General features: G+C 46.7%; 1 protein-coding gene across 2 annotated transcripts in view; it reads left to right on the forward strand.

Moving 5' to 3' along the window:
• Positions 1 to 9,494, forward strand: part of Qsm (Zona pelucida superfamily protein qsm) — a 240,933-nt gene extending 231,439 nt beyond the window's left edge. The window contains exon 9 of one of the 2 annotated variants that reach the window (XM_077707885.1): positions 1,973 to 9,494. In XM_077707885.1, coding sequence (XP_077564011.1) covers positions 1,973 to 2,160 — 188 coding nt within the window. In that variant the 3' untranslated portion in view covers positions 2,161 to 9,494. The remainder of the gene's footprint in view (positions 1 to 1,972) is intronic. The other variant, XM_077707886.1, reaches the window with a different exon arrangement.
• Positions 9,495 to 18,700: the final 9,206 nt, after the last annotated feature.

Below are 18,700 nucleotides of genomic sequence, written 5' to 3' on the forward strand. Positions count from 1 at the left end.
CACACTGATTCCGCTGTACACAAACAGACGTGGTCCACGTGGCGTGTCTCAAGCCATACCGCTCCCAACGTACAGCGTTACCCTGACAAGCACCGAGATGCCGCTCTTACCGACGGGGGGTTGTATTACGAGGCATCAATTAAAATCACCGCAAAGAGGACGCTGCACGTACTGTGCTAGCCGGGAACATCATCAAGAAGGGAGATGAAGGGGACGCTGACCGCGAAGTACGTGGCATTCGTTCCTTGGCTTACGCGGTGCTATCTTCCACCGTGTTTTGTAATAACTAGGCTCTAAATAAGTATTCTAGACAGACCATTGTAAATACCGCTTTACCTTGTAGCACTATTAATGAACCATCATACTATTAACGGTCTTGAGTTACGCGTAAATTAAACTATGCCTCAAATTCCCGTCCTTCAACTCCGGCTTGCCCACATAAATTACCGATACTCTCACCTGGTTGAATTGTACTTAATTTATTTCGTCCACAGGCAAAGCGCTATCCTAAAGACTTTATGCGTGCGTGCGGATCTAGTTGTGCCGAGGTTGATGCAATTAACCAAGAACCACGCTACATTCTCCGTCAGCCGCCAGCGGATGGATTACTTTCACGTACATGAAAACGGCGGCACAGAGCTCACGATGAGCTATGTAAGGCCTTGGTGAGCCATAATGCCGTGTTGTCAACTACCTGTACCCTGACGTCTACGTCGCCATGCTGTTGCACTGTGGTGAATCGGCGGAATGCAGAATTCTAGGCAAGGGGAAAGCAGGTGAGGCGGTTCGCAGAAGATTACACTCGCAAAATGGAAGGACCATATATAAGGGGCCGCGGCGCCACTTACCTCTTAAGGGAGGTAAAATAAAGTGATAACGGGAAAAACTGCCGTTCTTTTCCATTCCCTCGTTCGCGGTGTTGCTGCTCTCGGCAGTCGCTTGCCACGGGGTGGCCACAGTGAAAGCAAGGGCAGCGATGCTTGCTTCACTACGTTCAAATTATAGGTGAGCGCATCAATGCAAGTGGCTGATTGCGTGATCAAGTTCGTAGAAACGCTTTTGTGCACGAGTAAATGTGAATACGGATTTCGAACGAGTACTAGTGAGTAAAGATGCGATGAGTACGAGTGAGTACAGATTGAGTACAAGGGAGTATAGATGAGCTGAGTGGAATGAGTGCAGATCGGGTGCGAGCACTCGTGGGGACTAACGAGTTTGGGTGTAGGCGAGTACGATTACAAATGAGAATGTGATGAGTGAGTAGGAGGGTTGTTGAGCGGAGACGAGGTTTTTGAGTCGGAGCTTGACTGAGTACAGCGTGAAGGACAAAAATTATGACTGAGCTTTGCCGACCTATGGTGGCCACAGGTGACACGTATGTTTATAGTCCCCTCTGCATGTTACAGCTCGGTATAAACATAAACCGGAGCCTGATATCTTGAACTCCCGGCTGATGAATAAAACTGTCTTGGAGTAGCTCAAAACACGCGTGCTTCGCCAATTAGACTGCTCGAACCACGCACGCCGAACTTTTCTCCGAGCGTCTACACGGGAAATTGGAATTGTGATTGTGATACGCGATCCACTTGATGTTCTAACATGGTTCCAAGAAATGGCTGTTACGGTGCCGAAGTTATTTATATTGCTTCGAGCCTGTGTGCGTAGTCATTGGTGTGAATAATGGATTGATAGATAGCAAGATACGAAATTTTGATATATGCATAGCTGATTTCAAAAGTGATATGAATTGCATTTTTCAGGTATAGTATTGGTAATTATTTGGGGTGTGCCGGAAGCCGTGCCTTGGGCCAGGAAATCAGGCAGCATATGGCTGTTGGTGGCAGGTTTACGCTGTGTTAGTTTTCTCGAATTGTTACACGCGGATTCGCTGTTCAGGCTTGGAGCGTGCATCGTTCTGACTATGCACATGTGCGGGTGGCAGTGACCGACTCGGTGTGCTTGGCGTTTGCAGGATCCATAGCTGGCGAGTTCGATGGGCGGGTTGGCAACAAGCTGCCTCTGAAGCAGGGCGCGGACGAAGACGCGTCTTTCCTGCTGCGGCGTTCCGGTGTCGGACCTCTGACTTGCGGCCGTTGCTACCGCTTTGCTCTGCTTGGCCTGCTTTGGGTGGCTTGCGGGGTGCTCCGGTCCTACTTCTGAACGCATTCGTGTACAGCCCTCTCTCTTTCTCTGTCTCGCGGGAACACGGTCACGGAACACGTTCACGGACGCTCGGGTGCGCGATATCGTCCTCCAGAACTCACAAGGCAATGTTCACTGAACATGAAACACGAATGTCTCATATGTCGTGTGTGAGTTGCATCAGGTCCACCGCATGGCGTGAGGCCAATGCGCCAACTCTAATACCGCTTAGTTTAAACGTAAAAACTGCGCTATCACTGCAAGATCGAACCTCCAAACTTTGGTGAAATGATACTGAAAACAAATGAAACTGAAACTGAAATGAAAACAAATGATACTGTGCTTAAGGTGTCGTATTAAAGATTGCTTAATGCAGTGAAGGCATACCGCTGATTTATTCGGGAAGCATGGCTGCTTTGAGGAAACCTTGAGCTGGGTGGGAGGCACTGGCGCAGATTCATAAAAAAAATGCGCACTTGCCGCATCCTCCGCGCGTATTTCTGTCTGCGTTGCTCACCCATAAGAGCAAATTGCGTGGTTAGCCAGTTTTAATAACTGTCACCGAAGCTTCCCTGAAAAAGAGCAAAAAACCTTGGAACCGTCCTACTGGAAACCATCCAGAGCCACATTTTTGTTACTTCGTTCGCTGATAATGTAAAAAGTTCGGAACGAAATATCGGATGGAGCCAAGTGTTAGCTGGTGTAACTAGCGGTTTTGCAATACAACAATATACGGTGCCAGGCTAAATGGTTAATCATTTTGTAGAACGGGCCAGAAGAAATTCATTAGAAGGTTAAGGTCAAAGTCGTACGTCTTTCTTTATATTCTTCAGCGTTTGAACAATGTAACCATGCAGGTAATGCCCGCCACCATGGAATTGTTTTGTAGCGGGTTTATACCTTTATTTTGACCGCTTGCTTCAAGGCTGCAGCATAATTATTTTGGGACAAAGTGAAAACAAAATTACATACACCTCTATTCACCAAAGTAGAAAATTCGTCGGTCGTGTTTCGCCAATACGAGACCAAAAAGGTCTGAGGAATGAAAGCGAGTGATTTATTTTTCCCGACATTGAGCAATGCAACGGTGGGCCCCGTCAAGTTAATGTAAATTTATTAAGCAATTTTGTCAACCAGAATTTTCTTAGAAAATTGTTTGAGCAGGTGGTCGTAAAATATGCGGGATTTGTTTAGTTATATCTTTCTGATGACGGCTTTCTACTGAAACAACATTACGCACGACAAGAATTAAAAAGTGATAGCCTGTCGTTACACTATGTCTTAACTACAAAAGATAATTTTAATTGGTTTTTTCAGCTTTTGAGTACTTTTGAGACATTCCTTGCTTTCCTTTTAGGACATTCCTTGCTCAGAATCATTCCCATTCAAGGACTCTGCCCTGTCACTGTAAATAGTGTTTATGATCTGTGAATGGCTTTTAAAGTAACACGGGAACGGCATACCGTTTTGCGAGGCAGCTGTTTAGAACAAATGTGTAAATAATTTTCAAGTGTTGTTTGCTAATGCGTATTAGGGTCGCCAGCGAGGGAATCCCAATTCTCTAATATGTTGCAGAAAAATGGAACTGCGTAAAAGCATTTCAGCTACGATTGCATATAAAATTCGAATGGGACTGAACGAGTCACTGTTTGGATAGATAAGCGTTAGGGATATAGCAATTCATAGCGTCAAAGGCACCGCGTCACAGAAAAGCCCGCGTCATCGTCGGCGTTTACTGTGGCAAAACAATCGGTGTAAGCAAAAAATCCGATAGCGCCACCTTTCGACGCCCAGTGAAACGTCCGGGATGTAAGGTGGAGCAGATGGCGCCCGATCAGGAGCCGGGTCATTACCATTCGCGCGCGTCCTTAGGGATTACGATGAGAGCGGCGCTAAGGTGTGCGCCGCCGTAGCGCGCGCTGGCGTGTGATGGATGCGGTGCAGTACATCTGTGCCGGGCGCGCTATACATTCTTTCACATACCCGAGTACGATAACGCTATCGATTTGCAGGCTTGAAGGCGAAGGATAAGCGTCGCCGTATTTTGTTTCAGGAATAGCGAAAGAAGGGACTTCAAATGCAGTAGAACTATTCTATATGCAAATTTTCCTGTGGAAACACTCTTTCGCATGGGCACAAAACTTTTGGCTAAGGGCTGTACCTACACCTAGAAAGAGTACACTTGGGGTTCAGAAATTCACAACAAAACTCTGTCATAAATACTGGGGCCCATCGGCCACGGTATGTTGCGGCTTTTAGAGGGAAGTGCTAAATATTATGAACCGTGCGGGCGCCGAGGGTTCGTATAGCAGAAATGGCGGTTTTATGAACAGTTGATATTTTGACTCTGAGCGGTGGGGATTCGTGCAGTAGAAGCAGCAAAATATGGGCCGTAATAATTGCAGTTGGAAAACATTCTCCACAGTTTCACCGTCCTTGTCGTAACTGTGCTTACCTATATTTCATAACCATGACAAGTTTGAAAGAACGACGGGGATCACTGTGTTCGTGGATGCCGAAAGTGGGGAAGGAATTTGGGTCTTTAGTCCCAGGCACTACACCAGGGCTAGGAGGCACACAGTAGCTGCATCACGTTCACCACTGTCAGGGTATCTTGAGCGTGCGCCGCAATTTCGACACCAGCAAAACGCCTTAGCAACTGAACCACTAAGGCTATTGCAGGGGCAGAAGCTAATTAAAAATATCGCCTTCATATGAGTCAGTTTGTCTATCGAAACTGGTTGCATTGAAAATCAGGCGGGTATTATTGTTTGTTTTGGCATTGCTAACAATTCGGGTAGCCGCCCTTTGTGCTGCATTATCGCAGCTGCACAGAATTCAAGCGGCGCACATGTTCTGCGCCATCTGTCCGCAAGCACGCAGTCGCGGTTTGTCCCGCCCCTGTACAGTATGTGCGGACTGTGTACAGAATTGTTGCATGCTTCTGTGCGAACAGCAGAAAAAGATTTTATCATCTCTCACAAATACGCACATCATGTGAAGCACGCTTATCTTCTCTTTATATAATTGTGGTGCTTATTGAAGTACCAAAGCTTCGAAAAATACGAAAAAGTTACTTTATTTTGCGCTTTCTAATGATTTTCAGATGACGCAATTTGTGGTTTTTCGGTTACAATGTTCTTGCGGTACTGTCAGGCGATTAGTACTTTGTAGAACTCATACTTATTCTCAATTTGAATAGAGAGCTGAAGTAACGTTATGGAAGAATTTGGCATAGATACCCTAATGTTACTCCACGACATTCCCTCCAGTTGAACAAAAAAACATTGGGAACTATTTTTTTTTTTTGGTTTTCGCGCACTTTGACTTGATAAATTGTTTAGCGGACATGGCCAGTACCCGTAACCTCAAGTACTGAACCACTGTACTGAACCATTGAACGGAACCACAGTACTGAACCACCAGTACTGAACCACTGCCACGATACCTAGCGGCGGTTGTTTGGTTGATTGGGTAGTCACCGAAGCAGGGATGTCTCAGATATGAGAGGAGTCTTTTTGTAGGCCAATAAATGACAACACTTGAATTAAAGATTCGTATCAACAAACCACACAAAAAGAATTCTAGAAATTCGAATTGTTTTAAAGAAGACATCGAACTTTCAAGTACGGGATCTAGCTTCGTAGCTTGCGGTGACACTTTATTTTTGCATCCCTAATGCGTTAATTTGAATCTCTTGTGTTATACAAAATAGCAAGTTAAATTAAGATGCGAATTGCCGTTATTTATAGTTGAACGCTGTTGTTTCAGAAGAAGTTGAAGGGCAATAAAGAAACGTGAATAAAGTTATTCCGCTTTTCCGTTTTGAGCTCAACATATTTTTATTTCTCGTATGTATTTTAAAATATACGGGCATGCCATATTCGCAATGGAAAATAGTGACTTGTTGCGTTGTATTTCGTGGGCATTCAATTTTGTGCTGTGCTAACATACGCTTGCTCATTTCACTCTCGATTGGTGTAAACGGAATGCATGATAGAAATTTCTTTGTGTACAAAGGAACCCTATAGTGAAGCTACCTCCCGAATCTACAACGTAAACTTTGTTCACAGTTGGCTGTTCTTTGTGAATGGTGCAAATACAAGTGATGCTCCAGTTTCGCCCGAGAATAGATGCCTGACCTAATGTTTTTCAGGCGACAGCCTTGAATACCTGTGCTTTATGAAACGCGTTGTGAGGTAAAGAAAATCGCGAGGAACGGAAAGTAGGAGCAGCTACTTCGTATTTGATTCGAAATAACAGTAGGGGGCGAAGAATTCTTTCGCACGAAGGGCGTAAAACACGAGGACAGGCGCTTCATCGTAGCGCTCTCCTCGTGTGTCACGGCATTTCTCTGAAAAAGTTGTTTGCGCTTACCGGTGGTTGATAAAGGAAGTAAGCGCGAGAACGTGGGAAAGCGAAACAGCGGCGAAGGAGGACGGTTCGGGAGCCGGCTAGGAATTCTATGAGAACGAGCATCGGGGCACCGCCTAGTTTGACAGGAAATAACATCGCCGGGGGAGGCTAGGCCGCTGCCGTTCAAGCGATACGAGAGCCGCTTTGCGAGCTCGAAGTACCGACGGGCTGACCAAGAGGCCCATGGGGATGGCGAGCGAGCGGGACCCACATCGGAGGGTTCAGGGGGCTGGTCGAGTGGTGGTGGGCACGGATGCAAAGTTAACAGAAAGCTTAATAGCGGATCAACAGAACGTCCAACTAAACTTCCGCCATCAAATTCTTATCAGGTTCTAGGCTACCCACGTAATGTTTTCTTTTGAAGAGGCCATGAAGACAAAATACAGGTTTGGTTAGGTTAGTTAAAAAGATTGTTTTGTCCCTGTAACAGCAACAGCAATTTTATCGCCAACTCATAAGAAACAATAGAGATACGGTAAACTGCCATTACGAAGAACTCGAAGGGACCAGAAAAGTTGGTTGGTACTATCAGAAATTCGTCTTTAACGGACGTTTTTCGCGTCCTGCAGGTTACAAGAAGGCAAACCTGTTTGTCGTCTTCACCATAGAAATTGTCATAACCGAGTTGGTCTTAACGCGAGTCTATTAAAGAAAACATACTGAACAGTGGTGACTCCACACCTACTTTCGGGTGATTTCTTTATCAAGTCACAGAACCTTGTTTGTGCAATTGACAGCCACTGACTAAAGCCACCACCAAGAAACACGACTGGGGGATGGCAGTGGGGTTTTCACTTTTGTTGGATCGCTTAACTTGAATGCTCACGCGCAGTTAACGCACTCATAAAGGTGTGTTGTTCCGGAACATACTACGTTGCGTCTGCCCATATTACATCAATGAACTGCGAATTTTTCAAGGTTCTCAAAATTTCTTCTGTTCTTCCAGTTAGGACATGCTTCGGAGCTGGTGCGGAAATGACGGAGCTACCAAAGGGTAGTTCTCTCAAAGTGAACAAAGTTGTATTTTGTATTCATGGCTCCTTTAATAAGTACCAGAATATCTTTGATATTATGGCTTGTTTTAACACCGAATCTTTCTTAGGAAATATAGTTTTTAGTAAACGGCTGGAAGCCTTACAGATCATAAAAAAGCTGGTAGTTCCCGCAATTTTCGGGCTTATATCGCTGGTATCAAAGCTATGCGGAAAATCTTTAAACGTAAGGATACGGAGTAACGAACAGTTGGAGGTGTGACATGTAGGACTTCACCTGTATAACGAAACTGAAATCAACAGAGGCCTCTCAACCTCATTCCAAAGCAGCAAAAGTACCCTGTGCAGTTGAAATACCAGCATTCATCAAGTATTTTCTGTTGGGCGCTAACTTACCTGCCAATTCTACTCAGTTGCTTGGCAAACATATTCGCCGCAACTCACGGTATTTTTTTCTTTATTAGTGCAGTAATAGAGGGTTTACTCTTTAAGAAACTTTTTTTAAAATCAAAATGTTATGAGTGGGTGTCCACTAAATAACGAAATGTTTCATTTGATTCAATTACGCTTTGGGTGCTAAAACGTGGCAAAAGCTTGCGTGAAAGCTTTCATTACACAAATACAAGGGTCTGAGTATACAGCTTAATTGTTCCGCCCGCAGGCGTTGAATGTGCACAGCAAATTCAACTCAACTTTGGTGACCTTGTGCCGAACACTGCCCCTGGCTTTGCGTGGGCTGCAGTTTATTTGTAGTTTATCGCTCCTTGAGAGTACAGAAATGTGCCAATATACCAACTCGGCGATTTGCATTACCATGGTGATCACAATTGTTATTCGCATCCCTGTACCATTATCATCGACCTTAATGTATAAACGCTTTGCCAGAACTTGACTTGCTCGAATGAGTGAATGAGTGAATAGATGAAATGGATTAAATGATGTGCGTGCTTCCGGTGATCGTGCCAGTATGAGCCGGTAAGCTCAACGTCTGCTCCATGGCACGCGAGGCGTTTGATCTTTGCAGTGCATTAATGGGCAGTCGGCCTGGTCATGCATCGTGTGTTGTTTTTTTTTCCTTAAGGACCTTTTAGCTGAGCATTTGCCAGCATTGTGCCAATTTAGTCACGCATTCATGTCTCCAGAACAAGTTCTAATCTTCAGATTGTTTCCTTAAATTACGATTCCGTCTTCCGTCATACACAAGTCCTTTAAAGGGACCCTGCAACAACTAACTCTTTTCGAAATCATGAATGATTTCAGAACATATTCAGCAATCACATTCAGTAGTAAAATAGGAGGTCACAAAGTGCCTCAGCCAAAAAATTACTGCTCTATGCTCATTACATAACTTAGAACCTCGCCCAGGAAAACTTTCTTTCTTTCCCGGCCTTGGCTTTCCTTGAGCGGTCAAATTACGGCAGTACGGTGGTGAGGCGGCTATGTACCGGGTGTCTTTCAGTTGCAGCAATGAGGGCATTCGATCTCCATTAGAAAAAGCCACAAAAGCAAAGCAGAAACGAAGGCGGATCTGCTCTAACGAGCAAATCACGCAGTTCCGCTTTGTGCTGCTGATAACTATAGCTTTCACAGTGCTAGGTCCGCGAAGGACCATGTGAAAGCGTTCATCCGAAGTGCTGCCGAGTCCCTTTATTACTCAGCCTATGGAAGTATGCGAATACCTTGTTTGCATCTGTTTCCTGTTTTGTGTGCTGTGCTTATGTTGTCATACCATTATTGTTGTGCTATCTTCACTCCCAGGTGTTTTGCGGAACGAAGGACACCAGAACAACACCCAAGCTGGGCATGTGAAAGCACATTAGTGATTGTATGTTGGTGACATTACTAATGTACATACTCGTAATGTTATGAGAGCGTAGTTTGTATGGGTGATAACTAAAAAGATTGCCCGTTACCCTGTGCATAAATAAAAGTTTTAACCTTTTTGCCTACGCTTACGTGTCATTATTTATTGAATTAGAGTGTAGTCGTTGTCGCTCTTTTAACATGGTAATGAATCGCAAGACACAAACGCAAGCAATCAGCATGCCACATGCATGGTCGCGGCTCTAAAAGTATGACGGCGGCAGGCCCCTCGTACCAAGGCTGCCTCAACACTGTTACTCCTGCGTCAGTGTGCAAAGCATTGTTGTTCACCTTAGCTCTGTTGAACAGCTACAATAGAACCTATGCAAAATGCGCCCCGCCATCTCACGTCGACTCCGGTAACTAGCTCCGCCATTTTGGTACGGTCGTTTGAAACCGAAACCAATTAGCAAAACAGAAGGTGGGCATTGACCGCTCTTGGTGATGGACTACAATGCCGGAACATTGCTTCGTGCCGCAGTGCACGCAATGCGGAAATACCCGTCAAAATAAAGAAAAGGCACGTGAAGTTCCACGCTTTTGGACGAACTTTATGACGCGAACTATGCCGGCGCGAGCAACCTTTGTGACACGCCGGGCGCGGTGCGCTGGGAGCGAATATTTGTCGTTGGTTCGCTAAGCGCGGGATTCCGTAGTCGCTGTCCGGATGAAAAATACAGCTGCGTTGGAGTTCTGTGGTCCAGCCTTTGTATTCTAAATGAACCCTGAGCGTGCGCCACCTATTCATGCGACTGACAGCAGCGCTCGACCGGGAAAACAGTACCACACGTTGCCAAAATTAGGCTGTTTCTTTACTCCTCCCTGTCGCTCTGCGCCCGCTTCATTTCATTGTTAAAAGGTACCGCTTAGCCCCTACACGAGCCTTTATCTTACCTAGGGCTGTAAACAAACTTTTCCTGCCGCACTACGCCGTCACGGCACGGTTGAAAATTTTCTCTGTGGCGGGCGCACACGGTATGGGAGTATGTTGTCGGTTTCTTTTACGTTGCATTTAGCCGCGTGTCGTTGCAGAAGTGGCGAACACTGTTTTATGATGACCTAACGGTGGAAAATTCGAGCTTTTGCACTTGGTTCCTGATTTTCCGGGCTGAAAGGTTTGTTGTTACGTCAAGTTAACTTGGTGTCCAGTGTCATTTTAGCATCGATGTATTTATTGTGGAATATTTTCCGACTAAACTACACACTCACTCCTCTAGTTTGTCACATGCTGCATGCATGCCTCCGACGTAATGATAGTGGCCATTGATATAGGTAGCTGAGACAATTTTCAAGTTTTATTCAAAAAAGAAAAAAAGAAAACGTTCAGATTTGCATCAGGACGCCGCGCATCAGCTTGAGTGCTTCTGCATTTTTTGTATCCACAGTGAAAATCCCAGTAAATTAAACTACTTCGCTGATTTATAGCGCGTGCAGTATAGCAAACTGTGGATATAAATGGAACAAAGGGAAGCATTCGCGCACCCCTGCATGCCGCGGTCTAGTAAACACGACGTTGCCCAGCCTCTGCGTGCTCACAAGATGACCACGGCGACATGCGGCAGGAATGCTTGCTGGTAGCTCATAGGTGACCCTTCAGGAGCCATGCCAGTCCTTGTTTCTGTCACTGTGGGGGGTGAGGCCAGCACAACTGGGGCAAAAAACCCATTCACAAGGCTACCAAGTTTTCTCCAAAGCGTCTGCACGGCACTTTGTTGCTGCTGGCATTGCTCCTGTACTCGACGTGCATCCAACAGGCGCATTGGCAAGGGAAGGGAGGGGCCATTTTCTCGCGGGCTTCTCTAGTCAATGTCTTGGACACTCGCTGGCTTGATGCCCTGCTGTCTCGGACGTCCCCACTGTTGTGGCAGCTCAGTGCACGCAAGCTCCCGTGGCGCCTCTTAAAACCTTTGGCTTGCAAGAGGGCGAGTAGGTGCACAGGAGCCAGGATGTGACTCCATGCTCCACTGCAACCCGCCGGGCACTCGCACGCTGCCTCACAATCGCCCCACTGTCCGTCTCAAACGTGAGGCACACAACATAGGGCCGGCCACTTTTCTTCTGGGAGCGAAAGTAGCTGCTGAGCACATGGATGAGGCCCAACCAGCAAGAACAGAGAGAGTAACAGTAAATAGCACTCAGGGAAGAACAGGACTAGTCCGCAACAATTTATGATAAAGGGACAGAGCAGAAAGAAGTGGCCGCGTGGAACAGACTCAAAATTGCCAGATTTTGTGTCTTGCTTAACACTGTTGCAAGGTCAATAATCTACACCTCAAACAGCAATGATGCCAAAATTGTTTGTCAAGTTCGAGCGTGCAAGTATCTCTGCATGCTTTGTTAATGCATTTTCAAGAGAAGGAAGTATAACATTTAAAAACCTTACTGTGGGTAATGATACCAGTACCCTCATAATCGTCTTCGTCATAACTTAAGCAAGCAATAATATGATTATCTGGAACTCACTTGCAGAACCTTTCGAGATAAAAAGGTAAACATCGGGCTATACCGATGACCTATCCAATTAAAAAAAATCTTCCAGTTCAGTGAGTTCGAGCTAACGAGGTTTTACTGTATTATCTATTCGGGCACACCAAAAACATGCTCTTTAGAAACAAACACAACCACCCCACCGCCAACAAAGGAGAAGAAAGACACACAAACAGATTTTTGCGGCAGAACATGCGCAATAAATAATGAACACACAAAAAAAGAAAATTGAAGGCGTATGTGCGCTTTTGTAGTTGACTTCGCCGCAAAGCGCGATTGCTTTGCGGCAAACGCGCGGGCGGACGACCGTCACGGAAAACGGCCGCAACCTTTCCGTAAACATCTTCGCCAAAAATCATCCCATAAATTCAATGTACAGTATCTGAAAATACCTAATCCACCCACTAGCGGTACGGTCTGGCGATTGTCGCTTTCCTCTTTCAGGGTTACTGCAACAGGGTCGCCGCTACGCATTTGCATGGTAAACAACGGTGTACAAAGTGCTATACAAATGCGCATACCGGTTAACTCGCGTCAAGTAAAAAACAAAGAAGGATTTACTTACTGCGAGTCGCACGTGTTTGTCCGCACCGATGAAGGCGAGCAGTGAGCCTCGGTGGCTAGGCGGCATGCCCTGCTCCGCTGCCGCTCGGATGGGTCTTTTGCGCGGCACCCCGAGTGGTATGAGTCTTCAGACACAGTCGGCAGCGCAGACAAGTCCTTCGTCCACAATCCGCGGTCTGCAGCCGGAAAACGCCGTCCAGTTTGAGCCATACCGCGTTACCGTCACCTACTCTTCTGCAGTAAGCAATACGAGACTTCCCGATCGGCGCCCGTACCAATATGGCCGACGGTCTTGTTTACATCAGTGTTGCTAGATCACCAAGCAATTTCGCATAAGGTCTATTGCCAACCGAAGAACGCTAAACGTTCAGGAACTTTACTTCCTTCAAACATAAATAGGGAGGGAAATATCAAACTGAGTTGACGCTGGTTACGTACTTTGTCACGTAGCCAAAGATGACGCAGCTGTCCTGAAGGAAAATAAAGTGTATTGGAGCGAACTTGTGCTGCCCTAACAACTCAAAGAACACACAGCCGGCGAAGGAGCAGTCAACAAAGTGAGGAGCAGGCGGAGGAATAAACTTTGTTGCAGTACGTATTTTAGGGGCGGTTTGTGACCACGAGGCGCAGCCCAGCGGTGACTTGGCAGCACGTTCCACCAAGGCTTTCCGAACCCCGGGGTCTGAGCCACCCAACGCCGCCTCCCATTGATCAACAGAGGGGATAAGGAGTAAGGGGCTTTGAGGGCACGCATATATAATTTGGCAGTTGGTGTCGACATGTCCGCAGTGGGGGCATAGGGGTGATGGGTACGGATCGGTGTGTATGCGTTAAAGGTTTGCGCGGCACAAAGTGCGTGCGGAAGCGAGTAGCGGTGGGTACCCTGGGAGTGTTTATATTTCAGTGCGATTGTTTCTGGAAACGTCGAATTATAACGAGAACACGAGATCAAAGAGGATTATTATAGGTTAGTAACGTCAGCACTAAACACTTTCTCTATCAGCATAAAAAGGACGCACAAAAAAAGGATGCCCTTGGCTTAAAACACTGATAACACAGCGGGGCGCCGCCAGATGGTAAACACTAAACAGAAAATACAAACCGAATGCATGCCTCGCGGCGTTACCCCCAACCCCACCTCAGAGTGCATGGACTCGGTGCTAACATAAAATGACAGTCCAACAAAAAAAAAGGTCCATCATCAAGGCTTGAGGCGAACCAAGTGGATGACTTCGAGATGCGTGCGTTGTTGTGATGGGCCGGTGTCACAGGCCCGGGGCAACCTCACCTATAAGTTGGCCAATACGTTACTGGATTCTGTGCGGCCGGAAGTACGGTCGCAGTAGCTTCTCACTCAGTGCGCGTAGTCGAATGGGAGTCCAAACCCACACAAGATCGCCTGAGTGATACTCAGTTTCTCGACGATGTAGGTTGAAGAGTCCGGCATCCGCCGCCTGCTTGTCCGTAGTACTTACGCGAGCAAGGTGGCGGGCTTCCTCCGCACGCTGCAGATATCCTTGCACATCCCCGTTGAGGTTGTCGTCCTCGTCTACGTGTAGAAGCATGGCATCGAGTTCCGACGTCAGCTCTCGACCATAGACAAGCTCGAATGAAGTCATCCGCGTAGTTTCCTGGACAGCTGTATAGTACGCGACCATGGCACGACGGGGTATTTCGTCCCATGTTTTATTTTATACGTCGACATACACCAACAGCATACCGGGCATTGTTTTGTTGAAGCGAGGAGTTTCGGTGATCAGTGCGCTGTGCCCAGTCAACCTGTGCGGACGTGCTTTTCTGGTGCTCCGACAACAGCGTGTTTCTACACTCAAGGACAGCGCAACGCCAGAGACACCAGAGGACAGCTGAAGCTGAGTATTTACCTGCATGGTTCTTTCTCGTTTTGTCGGGTTTTGAGCCGAGATGACGCGTAGAAAGCTGGTACAGTGTGGTAGCTTACCGCGGCACATAGACGCAGAGGAGCTTCAGCGGGATGGCGGCGAGGCAGACGAAGGGGCATGTACGTGTCGCTTATGCTTAGTGGTGTCGCAGCTAGAACGCATAGAAGCGGATACCTCTGGGTTAGCTAAGCGGATTGCAGAACTGGAGGCATCGCTAAGTAACATACGCGATGAACGGAGTGCCGTTGAGGGAAAGTTAGAAGCAGCTGAGGAAGCTAGAAAGGAGCGTTGTTTCGCCAACAAATCCGAACACCTCGCCCGTGCAGCGGAGCGGAGGCATGCACAGAGGTGACACACACGGGGCGGAAGACACGAATGACAACAGCTATTCCCGCGTGCTGCAGGATAGGCCAGCAAAACCAATCGATAAGCAGGGTACCATGAATGAGCAGCACGTGGCAGATAGCGTGGTCATCATTGCGGGAGATTCTAGAGCAGCAGCAGTGCTGGCATAGCGGAAAGAGTAGGGGGAATAAGCGTGTTAAGGTGGGGTGCTTCCCGGTCAAATGACGCAGACGGTGATAACACAAGCGAAGGGGTAGCTGGACTTGTCCAGTAAAGCTAGAAACCTTGTGGTGATTGCCGCCGGGCTTAAAGATGTGCTGAAGGGAGAGGAGAGAAAACTTGGCCAGGAGATAGGGAAGGGGGTAAACGAACTGTGGGCGACGTCCCCAATTGTGTTCACTGCAGTCTGCACCGTGAGGAAGGTGACAAAGCAGGGCGTCTACACCGAAAGGACAATACTCGCTGCTAACAGCGAGACTGTGAGACCCGGCAGGGAACTTGGGCTTGACGTGATAGACGTGAACAGGGTAGTGGCAGCTGTGGACGTAGGCAAGCTTTTCAGTGGGGCGGGATTCACATCAGCCTTAGGCCAGGGAACAAGGTGGGGTGTTGCTCAGGTGGGAGAGCGGTAGCTCTTTAGGTGTCCCGTGCAGCTAAGGAAGGCAAAGTAGGAGACAGAGGGGAAGCGAGGGAGACATGCACACTCAACGCTGGGAGGCAGCTAGGCCTAGAGCTAAACGAAGAACCTACAGACATAACTGAGAACGTTGTCAGAAGCGAGTTAAGTGGAAACAATAGAGCGAACAATTTTGTAAAAGACTAAAATAGACCTCGTAAGCGGAAAGGGAAAAATAAATGCCATAAATATTTAATGAGCTACATAAATATGCAGGGAGGCAGAAAGCCTGATAAGTGGGTAGAAAGTAGGAGGAACGGGAAGAAATAAACGTGTACGCTTTAGCCGAGACTCACCTCCGAGATCTAGAAGCCCCACCTGTCATAGGCAATTATGTCTTGGACGGTTGCAACAGGACCACAGGAGTGAAAAGTGGGAGACGTGTTGGCATGCTTATTAAACAAGAGACAGACTGGCAGAGAGTGCATGAAAGCTGTAAAGAGCATCTATGGTACAGACGCACTATAACGCGAAAAATACATGGTTAGGGGTTGTGTTTCTGTGGACCGGAAGTAGTGCCAGGGAGGAAAATGAGGAAATGGTAAACTCTTCGAGGAGAGATATAAACAAGTTCAAAGATTGGGTGAAATAATCTGAGTTGGAGCTATGAATGCCCACATTGAAGGTTTGGATGGATACACAGACCATAACGGAAAATCGGCTTGTAATAGTAAACACGGAAAACAAGTGTGACGGAAAAATAACCTGGGAAACTGATAACAGAGAGTCTAGCACAGACAATAGTCCAGTTTCCGAGACAGTATGCTAAAATTTGCGGGAAAGGAGTATAGATGAAAATGGAATAGACAGCTTAGGAAGCAACCACAAGTGGCTTACCTCGCACTTTGGAAACGCAACCCGGACAAATTTAGAAATAGGTACGACCGGAGGAACTAATTTGAACGATGAGCCGTTAAAGATCATCGCCGATAGGATGGAAGATTAAATTCGAATTACGAAAATTGAGATTACGACGAAATGATTGCGTTCATAATGGGTAAGATCAATAAAACAAACAATGGAACCAATGGAAAGGAAAGAGAATTTCGAGAAGGTGGTGGGATAAGAAAATAAACGAGGCTATTGACCAGCGAAGAAAGGCGTGGAGAGAAAATAGAGAGGCAAAAAGAACTGGTGTGGAACCGGATATAGTGCAGGAAAAATGGGATATGTACCGGGGAAAAAACTAAAAAGTGCAGAAAATGGTGGAAGCAAAGATCAAGCAGAAAAGCGAACAATCGATGGCACAAGTATGGAAGAAGTACAAAAGCGCATCCAAGACGATTTGGAACCATGTAAAATTACTTAACTCAAAAAACGAGATCCATCAAAAATTCTTGATTGATGAGGAGGGGGAACATTTAGAAGGAGAGCACGCGTTGGCGCATAATCTCGAGTGAGAAGTTTAGAGCAATAGGAATAGGGAAGCCTGCACCGATAATATCACCGCCACAGAAAACTGCGGAAAGGGAAACAAGTTTGAGAAACCTTGATTAAAAAAAAAGCAGAGCAAAATGTTTCTCCTCCGACAGCAGTGGACCCGGACGGAATACCAATGGACCTGATATACCTGCTTGGACCTAAAAGTGTGTCATCTTTTCTGAGAGCAATAGATAAGGACTGGCTAGAAAGTAGGATGAATTTACTATATATAGGCAGATGCAACAAAGCCAGTATTGATTCATACAGAACACTCACAGTAACGTCAGTGGTGTATAGGTTCGTAATGCAGGTGATAAAACAAGAAAGTCAAGCATCGATGGAGAAAAATAAAATCCTTCGGGAACTGCACAATGAATTTGGGCAAGACAGGCGATTGAATGATAATTTGTTCGTGATAACACAATGCATATAAATTGCGAAAGCGACGAATAGGCCATTATGGATTACATTCTTGGACATTAAAGGGGAATATGACAACGTAAACGGAAAGCTGCTGTGGAGAACGCTGAAACTCCAGGGATTATATGGCGAATTAATGCAGTTCTTTATAGCAATCTATAAAGACAATAGAGTCCACCTTACATGGGAAGGACAGAAATGCGCCCAGCAGGTAAACACCCACAGGGGACTGAAACAGGGATGCCCTTTGAGCTCAATACCGTTTATGCTTTACATATCAAGGTTAGAAAACAAACTGGAAGAAAGTCAAGTAGGGTTCAACCTAACGCATATGGTGCCAGGCGAAGTGGTACAACAGCGTATTGCGGGAATGTTATACGCAGACGACATTGCTCTTTAGCTGATAGCAGACAAATTTGCAACGGTTCATAAATATTATCGTCCAGAAAGCCACCGATCTCGGGTGAAATTTTAGCGCCGAAAAATTGGAATAATGGTTTTCAAATACACTACCACTGACGTAGTGTCTATCCAGCATGAGGAATTACTCAGAGTTAAGGAATATAAATATTTGGGAGTGTGGATAAAGGAAGAACTCAAGAGGAGCAACTTAACGGCAAGGGAAAGCGAAACGGAGCCATAAGGAAGCATAGAGCTCGGTGGGGGTATAACAAATATGAAGTAGTGAGAGGAATGTGGAATTAGTAATGGTTTCGCGTCTCAGATTCGCGAATGCTGTACTCTGCTTAAAATCAGACGTTCTATCAGGCCTTGAAGTGAACGAGAGAACGGTAGGCCGTTTGGCCTTAGGCGTACATGGAAAAACAACTAACGAAGCAGTGCAAGGGGATATGGGCTGGACGTCGTTTGAAGTTCGAGAAGCGCAGAGTATAATATCCTTTGAGAGGAGGTTGAGAGCAATAGATTAACGTAGGTGGGCAGCCACGGTTTTTAGGTACCCATACTTGAAAAGCGCGGACACGCAGTGGTTCAGGAAGGCTAGAAGGCGATGAAAAAAAATTCCCCCCCCCCACCTCCCCGAGGGGGATTGTGAGGATGCAGAAATGCGAACGTCGAACGCGACGTCCTCGGGTACTATGCGAGGAAGGCACCGCACAACCTTCGATACGTCGACGGGCACGTTCACCGCCTGTCCCTTGATTCCAAACTGCCCGTTGCCTCGAGTCAGCCGCCTGATGCTCATGAAGGGGAGTCGAGGCGCGATGAGCCGCTCTTCGACCGGGTTCAGATCGGGAAGATGCGCCGGCCGAGGAGGATAACGGTAGGAGGATAACGGTAGCCAAAACTCACGCAGCCCTCCTCTTCGCAGCTTTGTCTTCTTCTCCTTCTTCTTCTTCAGCGGTTCCCCTACGCGAAGATGACGATGGTGGCTGAAAGCCAAGCTATCTCGTGATGGATTGTTTGGTTGGCCAATCCCTAGGGGCATCATGCCACAATCATCATCAGACGCG

Source organism: Haemaphysalis longicornis, unplaced genomic scaffold (assembly GCF_048455015.1).
Source record: "Haemaphysalis longicornis isolate Haplotype H1 unplaced genomic scaffold, Haemaphysalis longicornis Haplotype H1 scaffold_4, whole genome shotgun sequence".
NCBI classification, from domain to species: Eukaryota; Metazoa; Arthropoda; class Arachnida; order Ixodida; family Ixodidae; genus Haemaphysalis; species Haemaphysalis longicornis.